The sequence below is a fragment of the Lampetra planeri genome, chromosome 75, assembly GCF_965212315.1.
Source record: "Lampetra planeri chromosome 75, kcLamPlan1.2.h2, whole genome shotgun sequence".
In the NCBI taxonomy this organism is placed as follows: Eukaryota; Metazoa; Chordata; class Hyperoartia; order Petromyzontiformes; family Petromyzontidae; genus Lampetra; species Lampetra planeri.
In genome coordinates, this window is record NC_136180.1 from 461,557 (window position 1) to 481,181 (window position 19,625).

General features: G+C 50.1%; 1 protein-coding gene and 1 non-coding gene across 9 annotated transcripts in view; both read right to left on the bottom strand.

The window, feature by feature from the left end:
* The window catches only part of LOC144737928 (interferon alpha-inducible protein 27, mitochondrial-like), a 76,704-nt gene that overhangs the window by 20,884 nt on the left and 36,195 nt on the right, over nt 1–19,625 (bottom strand). For 4 of the 8 annotated variants that reach the window (XM_078620812.1, XM_078620816.1, XM_078620811.1 and 1 more), the window contains 3 exons: nt 16,510–16,542; nt 8,314–8,349; nt 4,462–4,500 (listed from right to left, as the gene is read on the bottom strand). The exons of 1 other annotated variant lie outside the window; for it this stretch is intronic. In XM_078620812.1, the coding sequence (XP_078476938.1) occupies nt 4,462–4,500; nt 8,314–8,349; nt 16,510–16,542 (108 nt within the window). The remainder of the gene's footprint in view (nt 1–4,461; nt 4,501–8,313; nt 8,350–16,509; nt 16,543–19,625) is intronic. 3 more of the 8 variants (XM_078620818.1, XM_078620814.1, XM_078620817.1) reach the window with 2 other exon arrangements.
* Nucleotides 15,689–15,770, bottom strand: TRNAS-GCU (transfer RNA serine (anticodon GCU)). Its single transcript has one exon. It is a non-coding gene; the product is annotated as a tRNA-Ser (tRNA).

The window sequence follows — 19,625 nt, forward strand, 5'->3', positions numbered from 1 at the left end:
GGCAGGAGATGTCGTGTGCGCACCGATCATTATGCACTGCAGTTCCTCCTTACATTCAAGGAACCGCGGGGGCAGATGGCTCGATGGCTGGCGCAGCTGCAGGAGTACAACCTGCAGATCGAGTACCGAGCGGGGCGGACACACGCGAACGCGGACGCCTTGTCAAGGCGGCCCGCGGTGCGCGCTGAGACGAGGGAGGGAGACGCCTGCCCGTGCTTCACGGGGGGATGCTGCCGACAGGCAGCAGAACCCAAGGAGCGCGCGGAAACTAAACTCCCCCCCCCGAGAGAGAGTGCGGTGTGCGCCGCAGGAACCCCTGCAAAAGGAGCCCGGGGACAGACGGATCATCCCACCCCAACCGTGCGGATCCAAGAGGATGTCGGCTGCGCCTTCCCGGGCTTGGACGACGAGCAGCTGCGACAAACCCAGCAGCGGGATCCGGATCTGGCGGCGGTGGAGGCGGCACTGCGAGAGAAGAAGGATGCACTACCAGGGCCCTGGAGCGGTTTGTGTGCCCGGTTGTGTGTAGAAAACGGGGTGGTGAGGGAACTGGCCGACGCTGGGCAGCCGGGGTGCATCTGCGTTCCTGCCCATGTGCGACCCCAACTACTACGACTGGTACACGACCACCCGCTCGGGGGCCATGATGGGGAACGGCGCACCCGGGAGACTCTGCGTCGCCAGTATCTCTGGCCTAAATTGGCGCAAGATGTGGCCGCCTGGGTGCAGGGCTGCCGGGCCTGTCAGCAGTGTGGGCATAAGCCGGCGAGGTACCAGGTACCCCTGAGGCCGTTCCGAGTCAGTCGGACGAATCAGTTGGTCAGAATCGACCTGCAGGGGCCCTTTCCGCGATCCCACCGGGGCAACCGATATATTCTCATAGCGGTGGAGTACTTCACCCGCTACCCCGTGGCGGTGGCTATCCCGGATAAAAGAGCCCTCGTAGTGGCCCGGGCCTTCGTGGAAAACTACGTACTTAAGTGCGGGATCCCCGAACGAGTCATTACCGACCAGGGTAGTGAATTCGAGGCCGAACTATTCCAGGCGCTGTGCCGAGAGTTCGGGATCCAGAAGGACCGAACCACGGCGTATCACCCCCAGGCGAACGGGATGGTAGAGAGGATGAACCAGACTCTGGCCGGGAAGCTTAAACGCATGGCGGCCGCGAATCAACAGGACTGGGACGAACACCTCCCCTATGCCCTGTTCGCCTACACCACCGCCGTTCACACATCTACAGGACAGACCCTGTTCCTAATGATGTTTGGTCGCGAGTCTCGCCTGCCCGCAGATCTGCTGTTCGGTGTCCCTCCGCCGCAACGGGAGGAAGGGAGCCACCCCGTGGAGCACTTGCTGGAGACCCTGCGAGGGGCCAGGGGCCGAGCCTACCCGCACGGAGAGGCCGCGCACCAGCGGCAAGAGCAGGGCACCCGACCCCGTATGGAGCCCCCCTTCTACACTGTGGGCTCCGAGGTGTGGCTGTACACTCCCCGCGTCGGTGCCGGACAGGTGGGGAAGCTGACCACCTACTGGCGAGGACCCTGGATTGTGAGACGGCAGATCTCACCATGGACGGTGCTGATTCAGGAAGGAGAAAGGGGCCGGGAGATGGTGGTCAACATCCGCCGACTGAAGCCGAGGCGAGCAGCCCCCGAGGGGGGGAGCCCCACCGTCCAAGTACCCTGAAACCCCGGGGTCCCCCCACCCCCCGTGCCCGGGGGCCTCGCGCAGTATATGGGCCCCACGGAGCCCCGGGCTCCGAGGGGCCCCGGGCGGGGCCGGGGGCGACGAGGACGGCAACCCTTAAACCCCACCGCCTCTGAGTTTGTTCCCCAGCCCACAGGTGCCAGAGGCCAAGGGGAGCCGTTGGAATGGAGGAGGAGACCACCGCCGGAGCCCCAGGAGACGGAGCCGCCACCCCCGAGGCCAGCCACAAGGGCCGGGCGAATCCCGCGGACCCCGCGGCGATACCTCGTGGGGGCAACCCAGGCGAGGTGCTCCAGTCAACCCGGGACGGGGACTGGCACCCCGGGGGGCTATGTAGTGCCACAGCGACGGGGCCGCTCTGCCAAGCCAGGGAGCCACCCGGCTTCCCCCACCGCACTTCCCCCCATCACCCCCCACATAAGCACGCACCCGCACCCACGTAGGGCCTCGTGGACGGGTCACCTACCCTGAGTTTTCACCCGAGGGCCCCCTCGGGGGGTTACCCCACGGTTTCTCAGGGCCAGGGAATTTGACAGGACCCTTCCCAGGCCAAGTAACACTGCGGCGCCGTGGGCGGATTTGAGATCGCACGACCACGGCGAGCTCAGAGAGCCCCGCAGTTAGAAACGCATACAAACACAAACACGGGTCAGCAAGGCGGATAGCTGGGATCAGGACCAAAAAAAAAGCAGCGTTGGCGGAGAGCGACGGACCCGGGGCTACTGATTGGTCGAAAGGTCAAAAGCCGGTGGGATCGCAAAAGGGCGGGAAATCCTAGGCTCAGGATTGGTCGAGAGACCAAGGCGGTCGGGACGGGGGCGCCTAGCCTTTGATGTAAATAGTATAAAAGACAGAGGGCAGAGTAGGGGAGTCTCTCTTCTTCTGGAGTTTTGACACGGAGTCAGCAACGAAGGAGTCATCGGGCGAGCCGCTAGATTGTCTGCAGGACGATCTGAGCGCCGCAAGGTCACCAAGGACTACAGACGGTATCGTATTACGCGCCTTACAACACCTCAGAGCGGAGAGTAGGATCCGTAGGAGAAGGGTTAGTTCGGGGTAAGGACGAGAGGAAAGCAGTTTAACAGAGAGCGCAGCATAGAATAGGGCTGCACGCCACCAGAGTGTGGGTTAGAAGCGCCTTGCTGGCCCGCACACACACACGGGTGGCTCAGTTGGTTAACAAGGGCTAATAAAATCTCGAGCGTAGTAATAAAACCGTGTTGTTGGGTATTTTTGCACGTGGTATTAGCGTGCGCTGCATTCGCGGGTGTGTGGTCGTTGTATGCGTAAAGGCCGTGGTCTCTGTACGATTGTGCGGTTACGGAGGTGTGTGTGTTAACGCCCGGGGAGCGCACAGTGTATTTGTATAAACGCGCGGCCGCGCAAGAGGGGGGTTTTACGTGCTCTCGCTCGAGCGTGGGCGTCGCTCGCGTGTGTGCACGCCGCGCACGGTGAACCCGCGAGCCGCGGCGCCGGAGCGCGCTGTGATCGCACGGCCGGGGGGAGCGAGAAGAGGAGGAGGGAGAGCGCTTTTGTGTGTTTGCGTGCCTACGCAGCCGTGGGAGAGGAGAATCGTCCTTGTACGATACTTGTGTTGACGTACACGCGCGAGTGCGGGAGGGGACGAGTCGTTGTGTCGGCGTGTGCCCCGCTCGCGTGTGCGAAACCGCTGTGCGCATTGAAGCTGTTAGCTTTGTGCGATCGTGCGTGTGCTCGTTACTTGCGTAAGTGCGGCGCGGTGGTGGGCCCCTGACCCCCAACCCCGCGGCTCGAGCGCGTAATCGGCTGCGCATTGTTGTGCTGTTTATCTCGCGCGCACGGCGGCGGCAACTTGAGTCGTTGTGTCGGCGTGTGCCTCGCTCGCGTGTGCGAAACCGCTGTGCGCATTGAAGCTGTTAGCTTTGTGCGATCGTGCGTGTGCTCGTTACTTGCGTAAGTGCGGCGCGGTGGTGGGCCCCTGACCCCCAACCCCGCGGCTCGAGCGCGTAATCGGCTGCGCATTGTTGTACTGTTTATCTCGCGCGCACGGCGGCGGCAACTTGCGCTCCGCGGCCAACATCAGCGCAGGGGGAGCATGCACACACGATCCGCAGCACTCACGGGGGTACAGAATAGGGAGCAGATGGGGGACGAAAGTCCGGACCCCACCAGACAGCAAGGGGGTAATGATACGGAGGGGACGATGGAGACAGAGGCGAGCAGCCTCCACATAGGCAGGTGATGTCTTCACTCCTTTAAAGGAGGAGCGGACAAGATCAATTCTGCATCTGATCAGGCAAGTGAGTCGATAACAAATCTAAATTACGTATTTAATTTGCTGCTTCGCATCCATACGAAAAAGAAGACTACTAATTATACTACTGCACTACACACTAATATATATTTATTTATGCTATGCTACAAGAAATACTACTACTAAACTATACACTACTAAACTAATATATACTACTACACTACTATACACTACAACACACTACACTATGCACTACACCACTATAAACTACTGTGTACACTACACTTTACACAACTGTACATAACACTGTACATTACACCGTACACTATTATACTCTACTGTATACACTACACTGCACACAACTATACACTACAGTATACACTATACTCTATACTACACATTACATTACTCTACTCTACACTATACACTATGGCATCACCATCACACAGCATCATCATCACACATCATCACGCAGCGTCACAGCAGCGATCACGTGGAAGTGTGGTGACGTCATCGTTTACCTCCGACGCTGAAAATCCACCAGTTGGTCGATTTCTCCTCTGTGTGTGGGGGGGGATCCACAGAGCAATTATTTCTACATACATATATATACACTACACTATATACTACCATATACTATACTGCTATATATTACTACACACTACACTACTATATACTATGCTACTATATACTATACTACTAAATGTACTACTACACGACGATATTCTACACAATATGCTACTAAATATACTTATACACTACACACTATTAAACTATGATACGCTACTAAACTACGAAAAACTAATACACACTACACTACTATATTTGAAGTGGTAATGATGGAGACCCAGTCTTCACTGAAGGCAACACGTATTTTTATAATAATGACAGTACAGGGTCCCTAACACAAAGGGATAACGGCCCCTTCTACCCGATACCTGGGGAAGTCCAGCCTCCAGTCTATCGTGCTCTCTATCACTAGGACCACTCTATATCTCAGTCCTCCGGTTAGGAGCACTGGGCAGAGGTCGCAATCGGGTATCCGATACCCGTACCCTACCCGATACCCGGCTACCCGCACCCAGCCGGGTACGGGTACCCGTTCGCGACCCTGGTGCGGCCGGGTACGGGTAGGCCGTGAGTCACTGGTGAGTAACCGTTCATTTCGGGTAGGGTACGGGTACGGTTAGGGAACGGGTACCCATACCCGGCCGGGAACGGGTACCCATTTGCGACCCTGGTGCGGCCGGGTACAGGTACGGGTAAAGAATTAAAACCCGTTTGTGACCTCTGGCACTGGGGGAGGCTAGCCTGACCCGACCTAGCCAAGGTCCTCAGGTCCCGGCCACTGAACCACTCAAACCCGGCCCTTAGATGGACGGCAGGTCCGGGGGTTCCCAGGGTGCCTATTCTAAGCTGGCTCTTCGGGTCTTCAGCTTGACGACGACAGCCCAACCCGTTCAGAGGTCCGGCTTATATACGGTGGCCAGAGTCAAGTTCAAGTTCATTTATTAGGTATAGCCCTGTGAGCCATTCGGCTCTTGAATCGGGTGCAACCACAACAAGCAAAAAACAAAAACATGAACAAAAAAACATCTTAAAGTGAATATGTGACTAAGTGCAAACAGAAAATTCAAGAAAAGACAGCAAAATATTGCAGAAAAATCACCGTACACCAACGCTGTGTGCAAAAATCCCAGTGGGATGCAAGTCAAACAACAACAACCACAAGACAACTTAGATTAAGGCCATCAGTCTAACTCTGTACTACAACAAACAAACATGGCCAAACCAACACACCCTTCGAAATCACCAAAATAAAGCCATGAAAGCAATGAAAAAGCAATCATAGGAACTGTGACGGAATTTTCACAATAAATGGCATAAACGACCCTGGCCACGCCTACTCTCTAGAACCTTCTTGAGGGACTTGGACTATTGCGTAATCCCCCAGCCCCCATTGGGGGCCTGTGGTGTGTTCTTCCGGTTCCTAACCGCCCTCTGGGTTCCCGAGCATAACGGGGTTGCCTGCCACAGGCCGGACTCGCTGTTGCCCTCTGTTGGCCCATGGCTGGCGCGACACCAGGGCAGTAGTGGTGATGGCGTGTTACATTACAATGACCACTACATATGCACTACTACTGCACTACTATATACTACACACTATACTACGATATTATACACTACTAAATTACTATGTACTACTATATATTACTACAATCTACAACTATTATATACTACACTACTATATACTACAATGTAGACTACTACACACTATTACACACTACGCTACTGTAGGGACAGTGCAGAAAGAGAGAGACGGTGCGTGGGTGGAGATAATAAGGGGATAGGGACAGTGCATGGCCAGGTGGTCATGAGGGATCATTACAGGAGGGAACCATAGGGGGATGTTCGGGTTTGGCTGAGCCAGTTCGGGAAAGAGAAGCGTGGCCGAGGGTGGGGCAAGGCCATGCCGGGGGCGGGATATAAGGCGGAGGCTGAGAGAGCTCAGGGGCAGCCCTGGGATTTGGGATAGACTGGTTCCATGCCGCTCTTGTCGATGGGCCGTCGCTGTCTCTGTGTCATAATCGGTTATTTTTTTACCCTTCTATCTGGCAACAAAACTGACACCTTTTTTGGCGTCATCTGGTCCAACCCATGTGAGACTAGGCTCTAAGGAAAGCTGTCTCGGGTGTGGACCAATCAACTTCAAGGACAGTGCATACATTATCAGAGTTATGTTTTTTGTTTTCATTATGACTGCAGGTATTGTGGTCTATGCAAACATGACTCCTTGTAAAAAAGGTGTCAGTTTTGTTGCCAGATAGAAGGGTAAAAAAACAATTATCATATTTTTACTGGCAAATGAGGTTCCAATGGTGTCTCTGTGTCGTCGCTGTCTCCATGCGGTCATTGCTTGGGTGCTGTCCTAGACCAAGTGTCTGTAGTTATTCTAGCCCAGTACTGTATGTTAGTCAAAGCTAAGTACTGTAGGATATGAGAGTATGTTATACTGGTAGGAACCCACTGGTTCTACCAGCCCACAGGGGATTGTGTCCGTCCATCCGTCGTGCAGGGAGGGGCCGGGTGGGGAGGGAGAGGCTGGGTGGGGAGGGGAGGTTGGGGAGGGGCTGTGTGGGGAGGGTGGGGAGGGGCTGGGTGGGGAGGGTGGGGAGGGGCTGGGTGGGGAGGGTGGGGCTTGGTGGGGGGTGGGAGGGGTAGGGCTGGGTGGGGAGGGGCTGGTCACCACGTGGTGCCCTTGTAAAACTCAACGTTTAACCTACTCACGCCGGCTTGTGCCTGCCCTCACAGTCGGGCATATTTACGGAATACACCACGCCGCCGTCGACCCTGGCCATTGACCGAGCAACCCAACGTTCCTACCAGCTCCCTCCTCAGGAATGTGTTCTGCGCCCTAATAAATAAAGAAGAAAGACAAGAAGTGTCCGAGACTTGTTGCACTGCTCCACCCTACTATACACTACAGTACTTACACATGACACACTACTACACACTATTATACACTACTCCACACGAAACGAACATACACTATAACACACTACACTACTACACTACTATATACGACACTATATAGCCCGTTATGATTGGTTGGGAAATAAAAATCAGAGAACGACGCCCAGACAAGGTACACCGGCAAGCGCTGGGTGGCCGGGTGACGCACAAAACCCGGTCAGGCTCAGCCTGAAATGGCTACGTGGCGCCGTCTTGTGAGCCCCACCATCTGCGGGATGCAGGGTGAGGTGCGGATGCGATGCCGGTGTGTGGCAGGGGGAGGGATTGGAGGAGGTAGAAAGGTACCAACTAGACGTAGTCGTCCTCACCTCCGCACACGGCATTCGCACTGGAACCGATCTTCTCGATGGGAGTGGTCTCTCTCCTATTCTGGAGTAACCTCTGGTGAGAGGCCCGTGCGGATGTGGGGATACTCACAAGCCCCCGGGTGGATGCTGTTCAGTTGCAGTTTGTTCCAGGGGATGAGAGGGTTGCCTCAATGAGACTTTGGGTTTCAGAAAGGAAAGCTCTGACTGTTGTCTGTGCTTATGCACCAAACAGCAGTTCAGAGTATTTGGCCTTCTTGGAAACGGTGGGTGCAGTGCTCAACAGAGTGCTGCCTACCGACTCCACAGTCTTACTTGGTGACTTAAATGCTCACGTGGGAAATGATGGAGATACCTGGAGAGGCGTGATTAGGAGGAATTGCTTCCCTGACTACTATAGAGTCGGTAGATACTACAAAAGTCACAAAAGCTTCAAATCTAGAACTACACCATCACACACCATCACCATCACAACGTCATCAGAACATCGCTACAAAAGCGATCACGTGGAGGCGTGGTGACGTCAAAGTTTACCTGCACAGAAATTCCACCAGCTGGTCGACTTCTTCTCTGTGTGGGGGAGTTGCACAGAGAGGTTAGTTCTACATACTCACACACACAGATATACACAGTATCTTATATATAAAAGGCATTTTACAGGTAGGAACAATGTTCCACACTGCCTACCAGGGATTATTTGTCTGTCTGACTGTCTGTCGTTGCATAAATATATATATAATATGAACAGCTCTTTGATTGGTGGAGACCTACTGCCGGGTACGGAGAGGGGAGGGGCCTAAGGGAGGAGGGTCAGGGGAGGGGCCTAAGGAAGGGGGGAGTCAGGAGAGGGGCCTGGGGGGGGGGGGGGTCAGGGGAGGGGCCTAAGGATATGGGGGGGGTGGTCAGGGGAGGGGGGTCAGCGGAGGGGCCTGAGGGAGGGGGGGTCAGGGGAGGGGCCTAAGGAAGGGGGAGGGGCCGATAGTTAAGGGGGCTGGCTGCCTGGCTGGCTGCCTGGCTACCTCAAGTCAAGTTATCTTGTATACAGGTAGGAACAACAGATTCCACACTGCCCACCAGGGATTATTTGTCTGTCTGTCGTGCATATTTGTCTGTCGTGCACGAATGTGCTGTCCAACCAAGTTCCTACCTGCCCACTCCGAAGGAACGTGTTTTGTTTGTCTGTGTCGGCGTAAGCGCCCTTGCGAAGGATTTGGCTCTTGAACCATGAGGTTTATGTAAAAAAATAACCGGGTACCACGTCGTAAGCCTCGTGCTTGGCATATGCTATTCCTTTTCCATGTCTGTCACCTTTAAATTAGTTAAAATAGCGTTTTTGTGCACGGGGGTTGCCCCTGGCAACGCATGCTCGTCATCAGTGGATGGTGGAGGGGAATTTCTCCTTCGCGTTCAAAATGCTAAAAAATACACGCGACGCTGATGTAAATTAATCAAAGTGTCATGTCCTCTTCTCTCCCCTTCCACCCCTCACCCCAATGTGTACACTGACTACTATAGGGTCGGTAGATACTAATATTATAGCGCTTAGATAGTATTATTGTAGCGCGGGCGGGGGGTAGCGTCCAAGCACCCAGCCTCGGCTGGCTAGGCAATCTAGGCGAGGCCGGGAGCTTTGCACTGGACTAGGCCTTACCACGCCACTCTGTCAACTGAGTACTTTGTGCTGTAGAGTCGATATATATTGCTATAGAGTCCGCATGTACTACTGTAGTGATAGCAGGTACCACCACAGTCAGTATGCACTGCTGTGGTGAAAGCAGGTAGCACCATAGTCGCTATGTACTGCTGTAGTGATAGTAGGAACCACCATAGTCAGTATGCACTGCTGTAGTGATAGCAGGTACCACCACAGTTGGTATGCACTGCTGTAGTGAAACCAGGTACCACCACAGTTGGTATGCACTGCTGTAGTGAAACCAGGTACCACCACAGTCGGTAGGCACTGCTGTAGTGATAGCAGGTCCCACCACAGTCAGTGTGCACTGCTGTAGTTAAAGCAGGTACCACAAAAGTCGGTATGCACTGCTGTAGTGAAAGCAGGTACCACAAAAGTCGGTATGCACTGCTGTAGTGAAAGCAGGTACCACAAAAGTCGGTATGCACTGCTGTAGTGAAAGCAGATACCATCACAGTCGGTATGCACTCCTGTAGTGATAGCAGGTACCACCAGAGTCAGTATGCACTGCTGTAGTGATAGTATATACTGCTATCGAGTTGGTAGATACTGCTATATAGAGTTAGTAGATACTAAAACAGTCAGTATATACCACTACAGTCAGTCAATACTGCTACAGTCAGTAGATACTACTACTATGGTCAGTAGCTACTAGAGTCAGTAGATACTACTATAGAGTGAGTAGTTACTACTATAGTCAGTGGATACTACTATAGAGTCAGCAGATACTACTATACAGTTAGTCATTACTACTATAGAGTCGGTAGATACTACTGTAGGGCCATTAAATACTACTACGGTCAGTCGTTACTGCTACAGTCAGTAAATACTACTAAACAGTCAGTAGCTACTACTGGCTCAGTAGATACTACTGTACAGTCAGTCGATACAACTACAGAGTAAATAGATACTACTTACTCTGTTGTATGTAGGGTGTGTAGGTATATATACCTACGCGGGAGTAAATATATTCTTTGAGGGGGGGTTCGACAATTTTCGGAAACCTTTTAGATCAACTATTTGCTCCACACTTTCTATAACTTTTTGGACTTGTGCAAGCCTCTTATAAATTTGTTGGTGTAGAAATGGACAAACGGCCAACTGGGCTTTCACAATAGCTTAGTATCTGTGTATGTATATGTAAGGTTTTTAAGAGAAGTTTTGACATATTTTTCGCCCAGGCAATGGCGGGTACTTCCCGCTAGTCTAACCTATAAAAGTCATTTTTTGTCTGTCTGTCCGTCTGTCTGTCTGCGCACGTGTGCTTACAGGGGATTTGGCTCTCAAATGGTGGGGTTTACGTAAAAAAATATTTGCCAGCTACCACGCCGTAAGCCCCGCGGTGGGCAAGCATTATTCCGTTCTCCTTTCCGTTATCTTAAAATGAGTTAAAATAGCGTTTGTGTGTGATTTTTCGTTATTTATTTATTTATGTCGTTTAACCGCCCAGTGCAGGACAAAGCACACAATTTCGCATGTGCGAAACGCTGACAGGAGTTGCCCCTAGCAACGCACACACGATCGCTAAAAAAATTCATTCACGTTAACAATGCTGAAAAAATATACACACATCACTGAGGTTCATTGGAAAAAGGCCTATATATATAACAACAGTCTTATGTCCTCTTCTCCCCCCCACCCCAATGCATGCAGTTACTGATATAAAGTCCGTAGTTATTAATATTATAGTGCTTACATAGCATTATTGCAGCGCGGGTGGGTAGAGCGGCCCAGCACCCAGCCTGGCAATGTGTCACCTCCTCTGGCTGGGCAATCAAGGCAAGGCCGCGGGCTTTGCACGGGACTAGGCCTCACCACGGCAATGTAAAGTACAATTTTATTTAATCTTTCGCTAAGAACTCAGGTTCATTGTTTACTATTATGAAACTATTAAGTTGGCAAATATTACAATAATAATGTTTGTGTGCAGATTTTTTTTTCCATTATTATTTTGATAAATATTGTATTTTTTAGGTGTGTTTATATGACGCTTCAACGATGTATTGCAGTCTGTGCTATCGACTGCTGCGTGCTGATTAATTAACGTCAGTGCACTGTCACTCTATTATCTACACTGTTAATTTTGCGTTTGGCCATTATGAGTGTATGCCAGTCTAAAATCTGTTGCCTGCTTCTTTACCTCACTCAGTGTACTGGCAGCCTTTCATGTCGACTGTATCCTGCTTTTTCAGCTGCTGGCTGAATTGCCACCTTTTTATGTCCACTGTAGCAATGCTTATGTCATTGAGTCGGATTACTGGCAGTCTATAATCTAGACTGTAGCCTGCTTCTTAACTTACCTGTGCGTACTGCTGCTCTTTAATGTACACTTAGTTCAGCTTATTTCTTCAATGCATTTCTATTGTTTCAATTGCTCACGTCACGCTATTTACTGATACGTAATACTGCGATGCTCATTAATATGTTCTACTGCTAAATACGTTGGACTTTCTTAGCCACAACCCATTCATTTCGTCCATCGTTTTGTTACATTCGTGGGAACATCACCCATTAAAATTTTGCCATACCGCACCTTAACTTTCCACCAAAGCGGGGAGCATGCAGGGAGGTTCAATGCCCCAAATATTGTTGACCTTGATTTCTTACGGCGGGTGAGGAACATTTTGAGAGAGACATTGTCCTTCCATACCAAGAAAACACCATCGCACGATTCCCTGAAACTAACAGAGCATACGATGCCCTACAATAACACTTTTCCTGTCGCAAGGACACGATGGGTAGCACGTCAAGATTCCTCCAATTACAAAGCTGCAGGACAAAGACATCCTCACAAAACTGTCTCCTCTAAAAAAACTTCTATTCCTTCGTGATCATGGACAGAGGAGGAAACCACATATTATGGTGCGCCAACCTCTTTCACCAGTATGTTGTCGATGAGTATGCCAACATTGAGAGTGAGCGCCTTCTTTACATTCAACTGAATCAAAACCGCCTAAGTGTGAACAGTATGCTCATCTCTGGGACGCCATCAATGTCAAAGGAGATGCAAACGGTCACAATGTGGGATGATTAGGTATTTTGCCTTCATCCTTCACAGCTCCACCAAGACACATGAATGAGAATACTCAGGATACCATGACGTACATCAGCCAATATGGCACGCCCCATCTCTTCATCACCTTCACTTGCAATCCCAAATGAAAGGAGATCCAAGTTTACCTTATCCAAACCAAAAGCCACCAGACAGACATGACATCTTAGCGAGGGTCTTTAAACTCAAAATTTATGACCTCATGATGCTTATTACAACCAAAGAAGGCGGCGTCTTTGGATAGACAAGCAGTAACTTGCACACCATTGGGTGGCAAAAACGTCGTCTTCCTCATGCTCACATTTCGCTATGGATGAGGGAAACAATTCATGCAAGTCAAATTTACACATTTTTCAATGCTGAGCTACCTCACCCCCATTAAGACCTTGCCCTTTTTATATGTAGTCTGCAACCAAGTGGTCCATGGCCCATGTGGCCAGTTCTATCCCAATGTGCCATGTAGGCAAGGCCACAGGTCTACCAAGAGGTATCCACGGAACTACTTGAAAGACACTTAGTCGGCGCATGATGACTATCCTCTATATCGTCACAGAAATACTGAGCATGGTGGATGTCAAACAACGCTCAGACCAGCCACTAACTCGCTAATTAAGGTTCACAACCGGTGGATCGTTCCCCACTACCCTCTTCTGTGCAAGATCTTCCAGGCCTACTTTTACATGAAATTCTGCTATCTTAAAAAAGCCATCTAATATGTTTGCCAATACATCAACAAAGGCTCTGACATGGCTGTCGTTGCCTTTCAAAACAGAGGGGCAAAGTGTGCATGGCTCAAACATTTTTTCCCAAGAAACATACATCAGCAACAATGAGGTCATTTGCAGAATTATTGGCTTCCCCATCCATGACCGTTACCCCACAGTCGTCCATTTGGCACTTCAACTCCAAAATGGTCAACGCATCTACGTCACAAAAGGAAATGCCCGACAACAGGCCCTGACTCCACAAGATACCACCCTTATGGCCTTCTTTTTTTTGTGCCCAAGTGACCGATTTGCTGCCAACCTGCTCTACCATTAAGTTCCCTCCTACTATACATGGACTGCAAAAAAAATGGAAACGACGTGCTGGTGACGGTGAATCTGATGCCTTGGGAAGAATCTACACAGTTCATCCCAACAATCAGCGTGCTTCTTTCTCCCAAAGCTTCTCCATGTTGCCAAAGGTCACAAATCTTTCCAAGACCTCTAAACAGTGGAACGAGTTGTCTGTCAAACATACAGGGAAGCTTGCAATCTTCGTGCAATTCTTGCACATGATCACCATCTTCATAAAGCTATGACAGAAGTTTATGTTGGTCAGTCCCCTTTCCAACTGACATTGCTCTTCTACATACATCTTCAAGTTTGCAGCCCATCTAACCCCATGGGACTCTGGCAAAAATACAAATAGGGCATGAGTGAGGACATCCTCCACGGAGCTCAATGAAAAAATACAAACCTCGACGTAAACTTTTCTGATGTCATCTTCAAACAGGCCCTCATCCTCCTTCAGGACAAACTGCACTCCATTGGTGGAAAATACCTCGCGTCTATGAGACTACCAACACCCTACAGGGACAACGTGCATGCCCTTGCTCAAGAGATCCTACGTGAAATATGCTATGATGCCTTACAGATTTTTAAATTTATTTAGGAAAATTAACCAAAGCTGATGGATGCACAAATAGAAGCCTACACGAAAATCTTGGAAGACATTGAAACTACAAATCGAGTCCTTTTTTTTCATTGATGCACCTGCCAGTACTGGGAAGACCTTTGTTTTCAAACTGCTCCTCGCTAAGGCTCGCCAGAAAGAGAAAATTGAGTCGATGTGTGTGTGTTTGAGTCCATATGTGTGCGTTTAGGTCCATGTGTGTGTGTAAGTCGATGTGTGTCTGTGTCTTTTTTGCCCGGGCAACACCAGATGTCTGTGTGTGTAAGTCCAAGTGTGCGTGTAAGTCCAAGTGTGCGTGTCAGCCCATGTGTGTGTGTCAGTCGATGTGTGTGTGTTAGTCGACGTGTGTGTGTAAGTCACTGTGTGTGTGTGTCTATGTGTGTCAGTCGATGTATGTGTGTACGCCGATGTGTATGTGTGCGTGAGTCCATATGTGTGTGTAAGTCTATGTGTGTGTGTGTGTGAGTCGAAGTGTGTGTGTAACTCCATGTGTGTGTCTAAAGTCGATGTCTGTCTGTGTGAGTCCATATGTGTGTGTGCGTGTAAGTCAATGTGTTTCTATGTGTGTGGGTCGATGTCTGTGTAAGTCGATGTGTGTGTCTGTTTTTTTCGCCCGGGCAATGCCGGGTACTTACCGCTAGTACACTATATACTACTACACTACTACTACTACACACTACTATTTATAGTATTACAATACTATATATTACTACACACTACACTACTATATTCTACTACTAGACTACTACACACTACAACACACTACACAACTGTATTCGACTAGACACTACACCAAGGCCGTAATTATAATACACATCCCCCCAATATTCAAATATGCTCAAAATGTCCCCCCCAATATATTAATATTCAAAATAATTTTTACAAATTTAAATTGCAATGCTAAGACACGCAACCACACACTGCCGTCTGAAATAATCAGTAGCATACTGTATACTACACTATACACGATTAAACACACTAAACTACTATATACTACTACATTTCAGTTCAGTTTCAGTTTCATTTATTAGGTATAGCCCTGTGAGCCACGAGGCTCTTGACTCGGGTGCAACCGCAACAAACAAAAACATGAACAAAGAACATCTTAAAGCGACGATGCGCAACAGAAACATCCAGAAAAAAATTAACCCGTAAAAACAAAGTTTTTCACTATAAATCCTTTATATGCGTGACGGCTAGAGTCCTTTCGTCCTCTGGCTTGAGATGGCTGCCACCTATGGGTCAGATGATTGCCTGCCACCATTAAGCAATTGGTAATTACATATTATTTTTTTTCCTAAAAAGTGTAAAATTTTGGGATTTTTTTTTCACCAAAATTAATTGTCACGCACAACGAGTCTGTGTGCAAAATGTCAGCTCGATTGGATCACGGAAAGTGGGTAAAAAAACGACCGAAAGATTTGCACGGTCGTAAGCGCGCAAGCAAGCAAAGTGAACTTAATATAAAGGATTTTAAAAAAAAATCGCGACAAAGGTGGGATTAGAACCCACGCGTGCAGAGCACAATGGATTAGCAGTCCATCGCCTTAACCACTCGGCCACCTCGTCTCACGCACTCACACACGCAAGCACATACAACCAGAACCAGGATGAAGACTTGCACGCACATACATACAAACAGACCCCCCCCCCCCCCACACACACAGTCATACCATTATTTTTTCCTAAAAAGTGTAAATTTTTTGGAATTTTTTTTCACGAAAATCAATTGTCACGCACTTCGAGTCTGTGTGGAAAATGTCAGCTCGTTTGGATCACGGGAAGTTGGTTAAAAAACGAACGAAAGATTTGCACGGTCGTAAGCGCGCAAGCAAGCAAGTGAACTTAATATAAAGGATTTAAAAACAGTAAATTCTTCCAGAAAAAAGCACCGTATATCAACGCTGTGTGCAAAAATCCCAGTGGGATGCAAGTCGAACAATAACAACCATATGACAATTTAGATAAAGTTAGCAGGCTAACTCCGTACTTCAACAAACAAACATAGCTTACAACACACTACACTACTATATACTACTCCACTACTATTTACTATACCACTCCACTACTATACACTACTACACAACTATATACTACACTGTACACTACTATACACTACTGTATACACTACACTACTATATATTACACTCCTAAAAAGTACACTACTACACACTACTCTATACACTACAGTACCATTATCATACACTATCACACAACATCACCATCACACAGCATCACGATCAAGCAGCGTCATCGCAGTGTCACCACAAAAGCGATCACGTGGAGGCGTGGTGACATCATCGTTTACCTGCGCCGAAATTCCACCAGTTGGTCGACTTCTCTGTGTGGGGGAGTTGCACAGAGAGGTTAGTTCTACATACTCACACACAGATATACACAGTATACACTATATACTACTACACACCACTACACTACTATATATATAGTACTATACTACTATATACTACTATACACTACACTACAATATTATACTACTAGACTACTCCACACTACAACACACGACAACACACTGCACAACTGTATTCGAATACACACTACACTACAATATACTACACTACTGTATGCTACACTATACACTACCACACACTACACTGCTATACACTACACACCACTGCACACTCTACTACTATATACTACACTACTATACACTGATACACTATATACTTATACAAACTAAACTAACATATCATCCACTACTATAATGTATACTACACTACTATCCACTACTAGATACGACACTATACAATACACTACTACACTATATACTACACTACTGTACACTACTACACTACAACACCCTCCACTACTATACACTGCACTATGCACTACATTAGTCACACTACACTATACAGTACTACACACGACACTACACACTACTGCATTACCATCACACACCATCACCATTAAACAGCATAACTGTAATGTAGTAACTCGGCGGGAGACGACTTCACGGGTAACACACTCTTTATTTTATCAAACTCGTTCACAGGTGACTAACACCTACTTTGTATCTCGGGTGACAAACACCCACTTAGTATCTCGGGTGACAAACACCCACTTAGTATCTCGGGTGACAAACACCCACTTAGCTACTTGGCGACTAACGCCCACTGAGCTACTCGGATGACCAACATCCACTTAGTATCTCGGGTGACAAACACCCACTTAGCTACTCGGCGACTAACGCCACTGAGCTACTCGGATGACCAACATCCACTTAGCTACTCGGCGACTAACGCCACTGAGCTACTCGGGACACTCCCTGCCCGGGGTATCCGTCTCGACTGTGGGTCCCCAGCCCGACCCACGGGGGCGTCGGACCCCGGGTCCCACAGCCTCGCCTCCGAGCCACACAGGGCCCCGGTCCCCACAAGGACGGCGGGACTAGGGGTCTCGGGGCACTAGGTCTTCAGCTCCGTCTTCGGGTCTTCAACTGGGTAACTCTCCCCGAGTGCTCTCGCGCGTCCCCCTTTATACCCCACCTGCGGACGTCGCTGCGAGCACCCACTTATTCGACCAATCGCCGGGCGCTGGCTACGATCCTGTTTTCCCACATCTCATCGTGCCTCACCACCCACGCCGCGCCGCCCCGTCATCTGTCACTCCCGGCGCGCGTGTCCACACCACGCCCACAACGCGTGCCCAACCCCGCACCCCGCGCCGCCCCGTGATCCATCACTGTCACAGTCGGCGCACGTCAATACCACCACTACATCACCCCCTACCACATAGCTCGCAGCCGACCCGGCTGCTATAAAAATATACAAACCGCCCTGTGTGCCCCGTAACACAACACAACAACAAGAACAACAACTAACTTAACAACACAACACGACGCGAACACTACCATCCGCAACCCTCAACCAATGCCACCGCGACAATAGAACAATATATACAAACCGGCGAGTGACAATAGCAATGTGTATGCAAAAAGGAAAATAAATGGAAAATTTTTTTTTTTTCTTTCGACTCGTGCAGTGTCCCCTTCTTTTTCCGAGCGTCCCTACAACGGGACATTACCCCGGCAGAGGGGAACACCGGGCGAGCTCGGTGTAGAGGAAAAACGTCTTCATGAAAATTGTTGAGCCCTAGCCCGAGTCCGCCTTGCCGGTCCGTCGTACGGCACCAGACGCGGTTGAACGTCCGGTGGTGCCGGCGGTTCAGGAAGACATCGGCCAGGCATCGAGGACCCGTGCGTGCCCCGGGGTTCAGGCTCTCGACGGTCAGCAGCCGTCAAGCCCGAGGCACCTGTGGGTGGGTCAGGTGGAGACACGTGAGGATCAGCCTGCGACACCTCCCTCCCCGAGTCGACGGTCACATCACACGCCCGGTCGTCACGGCACAGAACGGGGTCACACGGTGCCGCATGGGGCTTCAGTCGGGAGGGGTGCACGTACCAACGGCGTTTCCCCCATTTAATCTGTATACTCTGGGGTCGTGCAACCCGCACAATTTCCACCGGTCCCCTCCAAGGTCTCAACAACTTGGGGGACGTAGCCAACGGTGCATGTGGACAATGCAGCCAGGCCTTATCGCCTGGTTTCCAATCATGCGTATGCACCCTCCGCTCATGCAATTTCTCGTTCGCAATTTGCCGCGACCGCGAATTCAACCTTGCCGCCTCCCGCGCTTCAGTCAATTTGGCGATATTAAATTTGATGTGGTCTGCCAATTTAGATTTTGCACGTGGCTGGGAAATCCCCAGTTGGACGTCCATGGCCGGATCGGCCTCCCGCCCATACATAAGAAAAAATGGGGAAAACCCCGTCGCCGCATGAGGGGCCATTCGATAGGCCGCGAGTACCCCCGGCACCTGTAAGTCCCAATCGACCTGATCGTCGCAGACCTGTTGGCACAACATAGACGTAATCGTCCTGTTCAGACGCTCAACCATCCCGTCAGTCTGCGGGTGGTAGGGGGAAGTACGCACTTTTTTTGTACCCAACAGTTCGCACACCTCGCGCAACAAAACGCTCGAAAAATTCTTTCCTTGATCCGTCAGCAAGCGTTCGGGGGCGCCCTTGTCCAAAACATAACCCTGGACAAAGGCGTCCGCCACCGCCGCAGCCGACTGGTTGGCGAGCGGCCATGCCATAGGCCATCGGGTGAAGTATTCCACGCCAACCAGCAGGAACCTATTTCCCCTTGGTGTAGCCGGAAAGGGCCCCAAGATGTCCAACGCTACCAATTCGTTTATACGCGAAACCTGAATGGATTGCAGCGGTGGATTAGCTGCCAATGGTGGCGGTTTACTTTTGGCGCACCCTACGCATCCCTTAAGAATATTCGCCACGTCGTTACCCATCCCCGGCCAATAATAGTCTCGCTGGATTAGGGCGAGCGTTTTGTGAAAACCCAGATGCATGAGCCGTTCATGAGCTGCCAGAACAACCCTACCCCGCA